Source organism: Heptranchias perlo, chromosome 42, assembly GCF_035084215.1.
Source record: "Heptranchias perlo isolate sHepPer1 chromosome 42, sHepPer1.hap1, whole genome shotgun sequence".
Classification (NCBI taxonomy): domain Eukaryota; kingdom Metazoa; phylum Chordata; class Chondrichthyes; order Hexanchiformes; family Hexanchidae; genus Heptranchias; species Heptranchias perlo.
The window spans coordinates 15,171,652-15,186,662 of NC_090366.1; the positions used below are offsets into that span (position 1 = coordinate 15,171,652).

The 15,011-nt window shown below is 57.0% G+C and overlaps 2 protein-coding genes across 5 annotated transcripts in view; one reads left to right on the forward strand and one right to left on the reverse strand.

Moving 5' to 3' along the window:
* LOC137306258 (dual specificity tyrosine-phosphorylation-regulated kinase 1A-like) overlaps positions 1 to 3,243 on the forward strand; it is a 58,996-nt gene extending 55,753 nt beyond the window's left edge. For 3 of the 4 annotated variants that reach the window (XM_067975414.1, XM_067975415.1, XM_067975412.1), the window contains one exon: positions 1,127 to 3,243. In XM_067975414.1, coding sequence (XP_067831515.1) covers positions 1,127 to 1,600 — 474 coding nt within the window. In that variant the 3' untranslated portion in view covers positions 1,601 to 3,243. The remainder of the gene's footprint in view (positions 1 to 1,126) is intronic. The other variant, XM_067975416.1, reaches the window with a different exon arrangement.
* A 6,309-nt stretch (positions 3,244 to 9,552) lies between these two features.
* On the reverse strand, positions 9,553 to 15,004 carry lin37 (lin-37 DREAM MuvB core complex component). The gene is made up of 4 exons (XM_067975429.1): positions 14,860 to 15,004; positions 14,354 to 14,500; positions 12,385 to 12,458; positions 9,553 to 10,228 (listed from the first exon to the last, which is right to left on the reverse strand). The coding sequence occupies exons 1-4, from the start codon at positions 14,935 to 14,937 to the stop codon at positions 10,147 to 10,149; spliced, it is 381 nt and encodes a 126-aa protein (XP_067831530.1). The 5' UTR covers positions 14,938 to 15,004; the 3' UTR covers positions 9,553 to 10,146.
* Between the last annotated feature and the right edge of the window lie 7 nt (positions 15,005 to 15,011).

Sequence of the window (15,011 nt, forward strand, 5' to 3'; positions counted from 1 at the left end):
TCACCACAGGGAATCATTTCTCTCTCTCTCCCTTCTCCCCTCCCCACACTATGGGTTGCCTCCTGCACTATGGGTTCTAGCGGCCCTCCAGTAAACCAATGTAACTCACTGACTGCTCATCTAATCGAGGGGTTTGAGATGATCAAAGGATTCGATAGGGCACATAGAGAGAAACTATTTCCTCTGGTGGGGGGAGTCCAGAACAAGGGGGCAGAAGCTTAAAATTAGAGCCAGGCCGTTCAGGGGTGATGTCGGGAAGCACTTCTTCACACAAAGGGGAGTGGGAATCTGGAACTCTCTCCCCCAAAAAGCTGTTGAGGCCGGGGGTCAATTGGAAATTTCAATATTGAAATTGATCGATTTTTGTTGGGTGAGGGGATTAAGGGTTACAGAACCAAGGCGGGTAAATGGGGTTAAGATACAGATCAGCCATGGTCCAGTTGAATGGCGGAACAGGCTAGAGGGGCTGAATGGCCTCCTCCTGTTCTTACGTTCCTTTTCAACTGTAGGAGCCTGACACCCTCATACGTGCACTTTCCAGCAGGGGACACTGGACAGTGATCAGGAGCAGGAACCCTGGCTGATTTCCCCTCTCTCTAACCCAGGGGTCACTGGACAGTGATCAGGAGCAGGAACCCTGGCTGATTTCCCCTCTCTCTCTAACCCAGGGGTCACTGGACAGTGATCAGGAGCAGGAACCCTGGCTGATTTCCCCCTCTCTCTAACCCAGGGGTCACTGGACAGTGATCAGGAGCAGGAACCCTGGCTGATTTCCCCCTCTCTCTAACCCAGGGGTCACTGGACAGTGATCAGGAGCAGGAACACTGGCTGATTTCCCCTCTCTCTAACCCAGGGGTCACTGGACAGTGATCAGGAGCAGGAACCCTGGCTGATTTCCCCTCTCTCTCTAACCCGGGGGTCACTGAGGAGAGTGGAATTGCCCCCCTGCCCAACCTTGATCAGCTAACACCGACCAGGGGGTGGACAGAGCCCAGGAATTCCTTGCCCTGTGTGAGGCTCAGTTACCGGACTGAGTGGGGGAGTGCTGTTGCCCTCCCGATGGGGGCTGTTTAAGCGCCTGTGCTGTCGTCCCTCACTCGCTGTGTTCTCTCCATTTTGTCTGCAGGCTCCTGCGCCGTCAATCCATCAGCAACTGCACCTGTGGACCAGCGGAGACGCCCCTGCTGCCAACAGCGACCTGCACCCACAGCTGTTACCTCACCCTGGGAGTGCGGGCCAGCAGCGTCACCACGGTAACGAGCTCCCGCGCCACCACCTCTACCGCCACGGAAGCACCCGGCCGCAGTACCACCACCGCCAGCTGCTGCCCAGCTCCTCGCCTCACGCTCTGGAGCCTGCCGACCCGAGTCACGGCCAGACCCTGGACTGCACCCAGCGCGGCTCCTCGGGCCTGCTCCTCCGGACTAGAACCATGCCCCTTGGGCACGCCCCCGATCCCAGCAGCGGCCCCTACCCCACCTCCGCCCTCCCAGACACCGCCGGCTTGTCGGGTCCCAGCCAGACGCGGCCCAGACCCCAGCCAGACGACACGCCCATGCTGGGGTTCTGCGCCCCCCAAAGTTCAGCAGCCACTTCCTGATGATAACTTTAAAAAAAAAAGAAAATTATATATATTATATAAAGATGGAAATGAATAAAAGCCATAATATTGATCAAGTGCTGCATGGGGCAGGAGAGGGGAGGGAATATTTCACTGCAACTTTCTAACCCCAGCTGAGCTGTCTTTGTAAATTTTTTTCCCCTTATTTATTTAAAAGTCTGTACCAGAGCTTAAAAGGTTTTTTTTAATTTTTTTTTGCTGAGGAAATAGAAAAAGAGTTTCTGATCCGCGAGCCTCCAGATGGTTTCACTTTCTCTCTCTTCTCATTTCATCACTTTTTTGTTTTCTGTTTCCAAACACCGGCACAAGTGACTTTATTGAAGTGATGTAAACTGGCAGAAGGACCTGGTTCTGGGATCCCTCACAGCCTCTGACTCCCCTCTCTCCATCTCTTTTTCTCCCTCTTTTTCTCCCTCCATCTCTCTCTTTCCCCTCCATCTCTCTCTTTCCCCCTCTCTCCCTCCATCTCTCTCCCTCCATCTCTCTCCCTCCATCTCTCTCCCTCCATCTCTCTCCCTCCATCTCTCTCCCTCCATCTCTCTCCCTCCATCTCTCTCCCTCCATCTCTCTCCCTCCATCTCTCTCCCTCCATCTCTCTCCCTCCATCTCTCTCCCTCCATCTCTCTCCCTCCATCTCTCTCCCTCCATCTCTCTCCCTCCATCTCTCTCTTTCCCCCTCTCTCCCTCCATCTCTCTCTCTCCCTCCATCTCTCTCTTTCCCCCTCTCTCCCTCCATCTCTCTCTCTCCCTCCATCTCTCTCTCTCCCTCCATCTCTCTCTTTCCCTCCATCTCTCTCTTTCCCTCCATCTCTCTCTTTCCCTCCATCTCTCTCTTTCCCTCTCTCCCTCCATCTCTCTCTTTTTCCCTCTCTCTCCCTCCATCTCTCTTTCCCCCTCTCTTTCCCTTTCTCTCTCCCTCCATCTCTCTCTTTCCCTCCATCTCTCTCTTTCCCCCTCCCTCCCTCCATCTCTCTCTTTCCCTCCCTCCCTCCATCTCTCTCTTTTTCCCTCTCCCTCCATCTCTCTCTTTCCCCCTCTCTCTCTTTCCCTTTCTCTCTCCCTCCATCTCTCTTTCCCCCTCTCTCTTTCCCTTTCTCTCTCCCTCCATCTCTCTCTTTCCCCGTCTCTCCCTCCATCTCTCTCTCTCCCTCCATCTCTCTCTCTCTCTTTCCCCCTCTCTCTTTCCCTTTCTCTCTCCCTCCATCTCTCTCTTTCCCCCTCTCTCCCTCCATCTCTCTCTTTCCCTTTCTCTCTCCCTCCATCTCTCTGTGGCTCAGTCTCATCCTTTCCCTGCAGGTTACCCATTCCCAACACTACAGTGACTGCTGTTTTTTGATTATAATATATTTTTTGCGTGCGTGAATGGAATTGTTCAGCTCCTGGTTGTAGCTCACCTCAGTTCCTCCAGGTTTGGAGACTACTGTGTCTCTCTGATGCCCCTTTCTGCTTGGGAGGGGAGGGGGCATAGAAATTGTAACGGTAGCGTTCAGTATTAATGGCACCCATCCCCCCGTCACTCCCTACTCCACACTCACGTTGTATGGGGGCTGCATTTGAGAAAAAGACTCGGGGGCAAAATTGGGGACATGAAAATACATTAGTCTCAGAGCATTGTGACACCACCTTTTGTCTTTTTTTTTAATTTATTGTACCAAAGACTGTATTGAGGTATCATTGGGAAATCTCTAATGACTGAAGGGGGGGGGGGAGGGGGTTTAACGTGTACAGGATTTTAGATTGTCTTTTAAAATGTCTTTTTTTCCTAACACTTTGTTTTAAAAATATATAAAAATGCCGGTGATTGTAAATCTTGTGTGAGATTGCTGTGGATGGCAGCTTTCTGATTGTTGAATGCCTAAGTGTGTGGAGGGACATGGAGAGAATTCGATGGCTTCTTGGCTTCAGCCCATCTCGGTCTCCACAAGTTTGAACAATCGGCTCAGTGGGTAGGTCGGCCTCTGAGTCAGGGTGCAGGTCTGTCGCTGTATAACACTGGGGTACAGTACTGGTGGGGACAGGTCTGACACTGTGTAACACTGCAGTACAGTACGGGTGGGGACAGGTCTGAAACTGTATAACACCGGGGTACAGGTCTGTCACTGTATAACACCGGGGTACAGGTCTGTCACTGTATAACGGGTACAGTACTGGTGGGGACATGTTTGACACTGTATAACACTGGGGTACAGGTCTGTCACTGTATAACACTGCGGTACAGTACTGGTGGGGACAGGCCTGTCACTATAACACTGGGGTACAGTACTGGTGGGGACAGGTCTGTCGCTGTATAACACTGGGGTACAGTACTGGTGGGGACAGGCCTGACACTGGGGTACAGTACTGGTGGGGACAGGTCTGTCACTGTATAAAACACTGGGGTACAGGTCGGTCACTGTATAAAACACTGGGGTGTAGTACCGGTGGGGACAGGTCTGTCACTGTATAAAATACTGGGGTGTAGTAACGGTGGGGACAGGTCTGTCACTGTATAACACTGGGGTGCAGTACTGGTGGGTACAGGTCTGTCCCTGTATAACACTGGGGTACAGTACCGGTGGGTACAGGCCTGTCACTGTATAACACTGGGGTACAGTACCGGTGGGTACAGGTCTGTCACTGTATAACACTGGGGTACAGTACTGGTGGGTACAGGTCTGTCACTGTATAACACTGGGGTACAGTACTGGTGGGTACAGGTCTGTCACTGTATAACACTGGGGTACAGTACCGGTGGGGACAGGTCTGTCCCTGTATAACACTGGGGTACAGTACCGGTGGGTACAGGTCTGTCACTGTATAACACTGGGGTACAGGTCTATCCCTGTATAACACTGGGGTACAGGTCTGTCCCTGTATAACACTGGGGTACAGGTCTGTCACTGTATAACACTGGGGTACAGTACCGGTGGGTACAGGTCTGTCCCTGTATAACACTGGGGTACAGTACCGGTGGGTACAGGTCTGTCACTGTATAACACTGGGGTACAGTACCGGTGGGGACAGGTCTGTCCCTGTATAACACTGGGGTACAGTACTGTCACTGTATAACACTGGGGTACAGTACCGGTGGGGACAGGTCTGCCACCAGGCGTGGCACTAAGGGGATCGATGTAAAGAAATCAATTGGGAGCATCACACGAGAATGAAGCGGACAGATGAGAGGATGTGAAATTTCCCGGGGAGAGCAGCACACCTGAGGACCGACAGGTAATGAAAACGTCTTTGCTCCATCTTGTGTTGGGTGACGTTCTGCCCCATTTGAGGTGGCTGCCCATCAGCACTCTGGGCTCTCCCACCCGCTTCAGGCCACCTCTGCCTCCTCCATCTCGGTCAGGTCAGCGGGACTGCTGTCTAATCTCTGAGGGAATGTGTTCAGAGCTGTACACGGTCAGTGAGTCACAGGACAGGACATTAAAACTCCAGGACCCACCATTGGTGTGGATTACTGAGCTGTGAATCTTTGATCCAGAGTAATGGGTCAGTGGTCTGGGCTCAGGACTGGTCAGTCAGTCCCCTGCAGTACTGGCCTGGGCCAGCAGGCGGTGCTCCTGTTCTGTTTACACCAATCGCATAAAGGGCAATGGCGCTGTCTGCTGGTAGAAGTGAGGGACTACACACTCGAAATATCAACAGGAACCGGGAGTGACCGGGACAATCGGAGGTAACGGGAACCGGGAGTGACCGGGACAATCGGAGGTAACGGGAACCGGGAGTGACCGGGACAATCGGAGGTAACGGGAACCGGGAGTGACCGGGACAATCGGAGGTAACGGGAACCGGGAGTGACCGGGACAATCGGAGGTAACGGGAACCGGGAGTGACCGGGTCAATCGGAGGTAACGGGAACCGGGAGTGACCGGGACAATCGGAGGTAACGGGAACCGGGAGTGACCGGGACAATCGGAGGTAACGGGAACCGGGAGTGACCGGGACAATCGGAGGTAACGGGAACCGGGAGTGACCGGGACAATCGGAGGTAACGGGAACCGGGAGTGACCGGGACAATCGGAGGTAACGGGAACCGGGAGTGACCGGGACAATCGGAGGTAACGGGAACCGGGAGTGAGCGGGACAATCGGAGGTAACGGGAACCGGGAGTGACCGGGACAATCGGAGGTAACGGGAACCGGGAGTGACCGGGACAATCGGAGGTATCGGGAACCAGGAGTGACCGGGACAATCGGAGGTATCGGGACTCGGGAGTAACAGGGAAGGAAGAAGGAACAGCGCATTTCTCAGGATGTCTCAAAGCGCTTTACAGCCACTGAAGTACTTTTTTTTCTGAAGTGTGCTCACTGTTGTAATGTGGCAGCCAATTTGCGCACAGCAAGATCCCACAAACAGCAATGTGATAATGACCAGAATTTTTTTTTTAGTGATGTTCGTTGAGGGATAAATATTGGCCCCAGGACACCAGGGAGAACTCCCCCTGCTCTTCTTTAAAATATTGGCCGTGGGATCTTTTACATCCACCTGAGAGGGCAGACGGGGCCTCGGTTTAACGTCTCATCCAAAATACGGCACCTCCGACAGCGCGGCGCTCCCTCAGCACCGACCCTCCGACAGCGCGGCGCTCCCTCAGCACCGACCCTCCGACAGCGCGGCGCTCCCTCAGCACCGACCCTCCGACAGCGCGGCGCTCCCTCAGCACCGACCCTCCGACAGCGCGGCGCTCCCTCAGCACCGACCCTCCGACAGCGCGGCGCTCCCTCAGCACCGACCCTCCGACAACGCAGCGCTCCCTCTTAAAATAGAAACGGCCTCACAATCCTGCTTTTCCGAGACAGACATTAGGGGTTTGGGATGGAGATCTTTTTCCAGAATTCAGGAAGCCTTGAATTTCATGGCATCTCAGAAACACGGATGCGAGAGGGGTACAGACCTCTTACTGATCGATGCAGTAATTCAGTGTGGGGTACAGTCAGGGAGAGGGGAGTGAGTGAGAGAAGAACAGCCTGCCTCCCAGGCACTACAAGGGTTGTAGCAACCCTCTCGTTCTCAGCCTGAGAGGGGAGGGTCTGACCCTGTGAGTGGGGACAGTGCCTGGGGTGTAAAATACAAGCTCTGAACTGCAGCAAATCCTTCCAGTTCCTGCTCTTTAAATGTGCAGTCCTTTGTTTTTGAGTGAAGGTGTTGGGCGTTTTTCACGATCCCATTGAGATAGTCGGGCAAGTGCCAGAACCCCTGGCTGTACCCGAGGATGAGACCCTGAGCAATCAGTCTTTCAGCAGTGGCTGGGGTGGGTCCCCTCTCCTCCCCTCCCCTCCCCTGGAGATGCTCTTCTCCCCCTCCACCGCTCTGTTACCTCCCTCAAGTGCGTGGCAGTAGGATATTCAACTGTGGGGAGCATCGCAACCAAGTCGAATTCTGCCCTCAGCTGACTTTCTGCACACGTGCCAGCGATCAGGAGCAGGAACCCTAGCTCATTTCCCCTCTCTCTAACCCCAGCTCATTTCCCCTCTCTCTAACCCCAGCTCATTTCCCCTCTCTCTAACCCCAGCTCATTTCCCCTCTCTCTAACCCCAGCTCATTTCCCCTCTCTCTAACCCCAGCTCATTTCCCCTCTCTCTAACCCCAGCTCATTTCCCCTCTCTCTAACCCCAGCTCATTTCCCCTCCCTCTAACCCTAGGGTCACCAGGCAGTATCAGTAATGGTGGCCATGAAACTACCCGATTGTCATAAAAACCCATCTGGTTCACTAATGTCCTTTAGGGAAGGAAACCTGCCGTCCTTACCCGGTCTGGCCTATATGCGACTCCAGACTCACAGCAATGTGGTTGATTCTTAATCGCCCTCTGAAATCGCCGAGCAAGCCACTCGGTTGTACAATCTCGCTACAGAAAATCATAAGAATAAAACCGTCAAGAAGGTGGCTCACAACCACTTTCTCAAGGGCAATAAATGCTGGCCTTGTCCATGACACCCACATCCCATGGATGAATTTTTTAAAAAGGCAGTGATCAGGAGCAGGAACCCTGGCTGATTCCCCCTCTCTCTAACCCAGGGGTCACTGGACAGTGATCAGGAGCAGGAATCCTGGCTGATTTCCCCCTCTCTCTAACCCAGGGGTCACTGGACAGTGATCAGGAGCAGGAACCCTGGCTGATTTCCCCCTCTCTCTAACCCAGGGGTCACTGGACAGTGATCAGGAGCAGGAATCCTGGCTGATTTCCCCCTCTCTCTAACCCAGGGGTCACTGGACAGTGATCAGGAGCAGGAATCCTGGCTGATTTCCCCCTCTCTCTAACCCAGGGGTCACTGGACAGTGATCGGGAGCAGGAACCCTGGCTGATTTCCCCCTCTTTCTAACCCAGGGGTCACTGGACAGTGATCGGGAGCAGGAACCCTGGCTGATTTCCCCCTCTTTCTAACCCAGGGGTCACTGGACAGTGATCGGGAGCAGGAACCCTGGCTGATTTCCCCCTCTTTCTAACCCAGGGGTCACTGGACAGTGATCGGGAGCAGGAACCCTGGCTGATTTCCCCCTCTCTCTAACCCAGGGGTCACTGGGCAGTGATCGGGAGCAGGAACCCTGGCTGATTTCCCCCTCTCTCTAACCCGGGGGTCAGTGGTCAGTGATCAGGAGCAGGAACCCTGGCTGATTTCCCCCTCTCTCTAACCCAGGGGTCACTGGGCAGTGATCAGGAGCAGGAACCCTGGCTGATTTCCCCCTCTCTCTAACGTGGGGGTACTGAGGCCTGTTGGATATCTCCCACCACCTGTGTCAGCACAGTGCAAGTTTCCTGCTTGATGTGGCTCAGCAATCAGCTGCTGGTTTACCGAGGGCAGAGAGGATGTTTGTTTATTCTGAAAGGCAAGTTTCTTGTCATCCAGCCATTACTGGGCCAGTGAGTGAGGAGTATCGGGACACAGCACCTCCGAATAGAACAGAACCGCACATTCCACAGGCACCATCAGGTGAGACTTTTATTTTTAAAGTGAAAACGCTACATCTACAAATATAAAATGGGAGAGTGAATGCAGAGAACAGACTGAGACCATGTCCAAGAGAGGGCAGCAGCCAAAACAGAATCCAGTCCCGGGCGGGGGACGTGGAAATTTTCGTCGTGGCCACATGAAGTGTGAGGAACGGGCTCTGCCCCCCCCCAAACTCAGGCCGTGCGGATTGTGTATCGAGCGGGGGTGGGACGCGGGCGGGGGGGGGCACCGAGCGGGGGCGGGACGCGGGCGGGGGGGGCACCGAGCGGGGGGGGGGGGGGGGCGGGGGGGGCACCGAGCGGGGGCGGGACGCGAGCGGGGGGGGGGCACCGGGCGGGGGGGGCACCGAGCGGGGGCGGGACGCGAGCGGGGGGGGGCACCGAGCGGGGGCGGGGGGGGGGGGGGGGCACCGAGCGGGGGCGGGACGCGGGCGGGGGGGGCACCGAGCGGGGGCGGGACGCGGGCGGGGGGGGGAACCGAGCGGGGGCGGGGGGCGGGACGCGGGCGGGGGGGGCACCGAACGGGGGCGGGGGGCGGGCGGGGGGCACCGAGCGGGGGCGGGACGCGGGCGGGGGGCACCGAGCGGGGGCGGGACGCGGGCGGGGGGCACCGAGCGGGGGCGGGACGCGGGCGGGGGGGGGCACCGAGCGGGGGCGGGGGGCGGGACGCGGGCGGGGGGGGCACCGAGCGGGGGCGGGGGGCGGGACGCGGGCGGGGGGGGCACCGAACGGGGGCGGGGGGCGGGCGGGGGGCACCGAGCGGGGGCGGGACGCGGGCGGGGGGCACCGAGCGGGGGCGGGACGCGGGCGGGGGGCACCGAGCGGGACGCGGGCGGGGGGCACCGAGCGGGGGCGGGACGCGGGCGGGGGGCACCGAGCGGGGGCGGGACGCGGGCGGGGGGGGCACCGAGCGGGGGCGGGGGGCGGGACGCGGGCGGGGGGGGGCACCGAGCGGGGGCGGGGGGCGGGACGCGGGCGGGGGGGGCACCGAGCGGGGGCGGGGGGCGGGCGGGGGGCACCGAGCGGGGGCGGGACGCGGGCGGGGGGCACCGAGCGGGGGCGGGACGCGGGCGGGGGGGCACCGAGCGGGGGCGGGACGCGGGCGGGAGTACTGGGGTTGGTTTAAGGGGAAGGATTAAGATTCGGGCACAGTATTACAGTACTGGGTTCAGTGACACTGTCCCTGGATACCGGGGCCAGCACACCACCAGCGACGAGTGCACACACGAGATACACATGTTCTCTGTCTCTCTTTCCCCGACCCAAGCCGAGCGAAGTCAGCACAGAACAGGTAAGAAAGCTGCGACCTTGGTGCTCCGTGCATCAGCCCCACACCGGGGGGGGGAGGGGTGGGAAGGACAGCCGAGCCCCACAACTCCAATCTGAACTCACTCGTCTGAACAGCACCTTATCTGCTGCTCATCACTCTCCAGATACTCGATCACTGCGACTCTCCCACTGAACACTCGTGTCTGACTCGTCGATCTAACTCTGGAATATCCAAAGGACACGAAGACTGGGTGAGAGTGGTGGGGTCTGTCTGAGGGCCGGCCGTGGTGTCCTGACCCACAGCTCACTCCGCCAGCTCACTGCCGCTCAAACATCTCCCTCAGGATCTTCATACTGTCTGTGTAGCGGTGCTGGTTCCTGTGGGACGACTCCTTCCACCTAAAGGAGCAGCAATTGAGACAAAGGCTCAGGGAGTTGACAGCTTTAACACGCAGTTCACACCAATCTAGGTCACATCACACTGGCATTGTGTACAGTGGGAGTGAATGGGAAGGGGTTTGGTCCATTGGGATTGTGTACAGTGGGAGTGAATGGGAAGGGGTTTGGTCCATTGGGATTGTGTCCAGTGGGAGTGAATGGGAAGGGGTTTGGTCCATTGGGATTGTGTCCAGTGGGAGTGAATGGGAAGGGGTTTGGTCCATTGGGATTGTGTCCAGTGGGAGTGAATGGGAAGGGGTTTGGTCCATTGGGATTGTGTCCAGTGGGAGTGAATGGGAAGGGGTTTGGTCCATTGGGATTGTGTCCTGTGGGAGTGAATGGGAAGGGGTTTGGTCCATTGGGATTGTGTACAGTGGGAGTGAATGGGAAGGGGTTTGGTCCATTGGGATTGTGTCCAGTGGGAGTGAATGGGAAGGGGTTTGGTCCATTGGGATTGTGTCCAGTGGGAGTGAATGGGAAGGGGTTTGGTCCATTGGGATTGTGTCCAGTGGGAGTGAATGGGAAGGGGATTGGTCCATTGGGATTGTGTCCAGTGGGAGTGAATGGGAAGGGGATTGGTCCATTGGGATTGTGTCCAGTGGGAGTGAATGGGAAGGGGTTTGGTCCATTGGGATTGTGTCCAGTGGGAGTGAATGGGAAGGGGATTGGTCCATTGGGATTGTGTCCAGTGGGAGTGAATGAGAAGGGGATTGGTCCATTGGGATTGTGTTCAGTGGGAGTGAATGGGAAGGGGTTTGGTCCATTGGGATTGTGTCCAGTGGGAGTGAATGGGAAGGGGTTTGGTCCATTGGGATTGTGTCCAGTGGGAGTGAATGGGAAGGGGTTTGGTCCATTGGGATTGTGTCCAGTGGGAGTGAATGGGAAGGGGTTTGGTCCATTGGGATTGTGTCCAGTGGGAGTGAATGAGAAGGGGATTGGTCCATTGGGATTGTGTCCAGTGGGAGTGAATGGGAAGGGGTTTGGTCCATTGGGATTGTGTCCAGTGGGAGTGAATGGGAAGGGGTTTGGTCCATTGGGATTGTGTCCAGTGGGAGTGAATGGGAAGGGGATTGGTCCATTGGGATTGTGTCCAGTGGGAGTGAATGGGAAGGGGATTGGTCCATTGGGATTGTGTCCAGTGGGAGTGAATGGGAAGGGGTTTGGTCCATTGGGATTGTGTCCAGTGGGAGTGAATGGGAAGGGGTTTGGTCCATTGGGATTGTGTCCAGTGGGAGTGAATGGGAAGGGGATTGGTCCATTGGGATTGTGTCCAGTGGGAGTGAATGAGAAGGGGATTGGTCCATTGGGATTGTGTTCAGTGGGAGTGAATGGGAAGGGGTTTGGTCCATTGGGATTGTGTCCAGTGGGAGTGAATGGGAAGGGGTTTGGTCCATTGGGATTGTGTCCAGTGGGAGTGAATGGGAAGGGGTTTGGTCCATTGGGATTCTGTACAATGGGAGTGAATGGGAAGGGGTTTGGTCCATTGGGATTGTGTCCAGTGGGAGTGAATGAGAAGGGGATTGGTCCATTGGGATTGTGTCCAGTGGGAGTGAATGGGAAGGGGTTTGGTCCATTGGGATTCTGTACAATGGGAGTGAATGGGAAGGGGTTTGGTCCATTGGGATTGTGTCCAATAGGAGTGAATGGGAAGGGGTTTGGTCCATTGGGAGTGAATGGGAAGGGTTTGGTCCATTGGGATTCTGTACAATGGGAGTGAATGGGAAGGGGTTTGGTCCATTGGGATTGTGTCCAGTAGGAGTGAATGGGAAGGGGTTTGGTCCATTGGGAGTGAATGGGAAGGGTTTGGTCCATTGGGATTCTGTACAATGGGAGTGAATGGGAAGGGGTTCGGTCCATTGGGATTGTGTCCAGTGGGAGTGAATGGTAAGGGGTTTGGATCATAATTAAAGATGAGGTAAGGAACAGTTACTGCGGGGGGGGAGGGGGGGGGAGGGAGGTCCTGGTGTTATTGGTCGAGTGTGATATCCAAACTGATGAGACAGGGCTGAGGAGGAAAACAAGGATTGAGAGGGTAAAACAGAGTGGGTGCGCCATGCAGTCTGGGGGGAAATCAGGCTCAGATTTCGTGCCTCGCAGCATGAAACAGCCCAACTCACCTCTGTCGGATCTTCCTCCAACGTTCCATGTGATTGTAGAGCAAGGTCGGGACTCCAGGGGCTGCACTGCGAGACTGAAAGCAACCAACAGGTAAAATGCATCAGGATTAGTGAGAGGCCCACTGTCTGACAGATAAATAACCTGCCCAGTCCAGGACTGAGCCACACACAACAGGAAGGGGCAGGCTCGGCTGTGATACCTCCCATAGTCAAATATCCCGCCAACACTTATGCGTCCCATCACCGTGCGGGGGAATCACAGACACAGACCCCCGTCCCATCACCGTGTGGGGGAATCACAGACACAGACCCCCGTCCCATCACCGTGTGGGGGAAATCACAGACACAGACCCCCGTCCCATCACCGTGTGGGGGAATCACAGACACAGACCCCCCGTCCCATCACCGTGTGAGGGAATCAGAGACACAGACCCCCCCCGTCCCATCACCGTGTGAGGGAATCACAGACACAGACCCCCCGTCCCATCACCGTGTGAGGGAATCACAGACACAGACCCCCGTCCCATCACCGTGTGGGGGAAATCACAGACACAGACCCCCGTCCCATCACCGTGTGGGGGAATCACAGACACAGACCCCCCGTCCCATCACCGTGTGAGGGAATCACAGACACAGACCCCCGTCCCATCACCGTGTGGGGGAATCACAGACACAGACCCCCGTCCCATCACCGTGTGGGGAAATCACAGACACAGACCCCCGTCCCATCACCGTGTGGGGGAATCACAGACACAGACCCCCGTCCCATCACCGTGTGGGGAATCACAGACACAGACCCCCCCCGTCCCATCACCGTGTGGGGGAATCACAGACACAGACCCCCGTCCCATCACCGTGTGGGGGAAATCACAGACACAGACCCCCGTCCCATCACCGTGTGGGGGAATCACAGACACAGACCCCCGTCCCATCACCGTGTGGGGGAATCACAGACACAGACCCCCCGTCCCATCACCGTGTGGGGGAATCACAGACACAGACCCCCGTCCCATCACTGTGTGTGGGGGAATCACAGACACAGACCCCCCGTCCCATCACCGTGTGAGGGAATCACAGACACAGACCCCCGTCCCATCACCGTGTGAGGGAATCACAGACACAGACCCCCCCCGTCCCATCACCGTGTGAGGGAATCACAGACACAGACCCCCGTCCCATCACCGTGTGGGGGAATCACAGACACAGACCCCCGTCCCATCACCGTGTGAGGGAATCACAGACACAGACCCCCGTCCCATCACCGTGTGGGGAATCACAGACACAGACCCCCCCCCGTCCCATCACCGTGTGGGGAATCACAGACACAGACCCCCGTCCCATCACCGTGTGGGGGAATCACAGACACAGACCCCCGTCCCATCACCGTGTGAGGGAATCAGAGACACAGACCCCCCCCGTCCCATCACCGTGTGGGGGAATCAGAGACACAGACCCCCCCCCCCGTCCCATCACCGTGTGGGGGAATCAGAGACACAGACCCCCCCCGTCCCATCACCGTGTGGGGGAATCAGAGACACAGACCCCCGTCCCATCACCGTGTGAGGGAATCACAGACACGGACCCCCGTCCCATCACCGTGTGGGAAAATCACAGACACGGACCCCCGTCCCATCACCGTGTGGGAGAATCACAGACACAGACCCCCGTCCCATCACCGTGTGAGGGAATCACAGACACAGACCCCCCGTCCCATCACCGTGTGGGGGAATCACAGACACAGACCCCCCCCCGTCCCATCACCGTGTGGGGGAATCAGAGACACAGACCCCCCGTCCCATCACCGAGTGGGGAATCAGAGACACAGACCCCCCGTCCCATCACCGTGTGGGGGAATCACAGACACAGACCCACATCTTGTAACTCCCAGTAGATGACTCTTGAGCAGGGTTCTATTTTAGACCTGTGCCTGTAGTAAGGGTTGATGGGGAGAGTTGGCTACAGACTTTACCATGTTGATATCCAGTGGTTTCTCTGTGGAAGGCAGTGGAGATGGGACCCGGAGACTGATGGAGTCTCCGCACGTGTTCAGCGAGTAGGGCGTTGGGAGGGGCAGGCTGTAAATATCCTGGCATTTCCCGTTCATTACCTCAGCAACCTGCGAAAGGAGCAAATACAAATTATTGAACACAATGAACCAACAAAACCCAGAGCAGGGGGTCCATCTGAAGTGAGTTGGTCAGTGTGACCCCAGGTCCCAGATTCTGTCACACACGGGCCCAATGCACCGAATGGCTCAGAACTACAAACATCTCAGTGGGTAAGTGACCTGCTCGAGAACCCAGCCCGGAAAGGAGCGGTGACCCTCTCCCCGTCTCCCCCCCTCCTCCTCCTCTGCCCCCCGACTGGGTCCCAACCCTGGTCTCCCCATCCCTCCCCTCCCCCGCCTCTCACCCCTCCTCCCTCCTCCCTCCTCCCTCTTCCCCGCCCCCCTCCCGCCATTGATTCCACACCTACCTCCTCATCCTCGGGTACAGCCGGTGGTGGTGGACTGGGGGACCGAGCCCCCTCCCGGACCAAGGGATTGTTTCTCATCCAGGCGCGGCAGATGGGGTAGAGCGGAGTGTTCTCACTGAACTGAGCCAAGTCCACACTCCGATCAAACAGTA

What these genes read in the sequence shown, in the direction of transcription:
- lin37 (XM_067975429.1), bottom strand. Translation starts at nt 14,937, where the DNA reads ATGAGAAACAATCCCTTGGTCCGGGAGGGGGCTCGGTCCCCCAGTCCA. An exon ending in AACCACTGGATATCAACATG is followed by an intron (nt 12,459 to 14,353) that starts GTAAAGTCTGTA and finishes GGTTGCTTTCAG; the next exon opens with TCTCGCAGTGCAGCCCCTGG. An exon ending in TGGAGGAAGATCCGACAGAG is followed by an intron (nt 10,229 to 12,384) that starts GTGAGTTGGGCT and finishes CTGCTCCTTTAG; the next exon opens with GTGGAAGGAGTCGTCCCACA.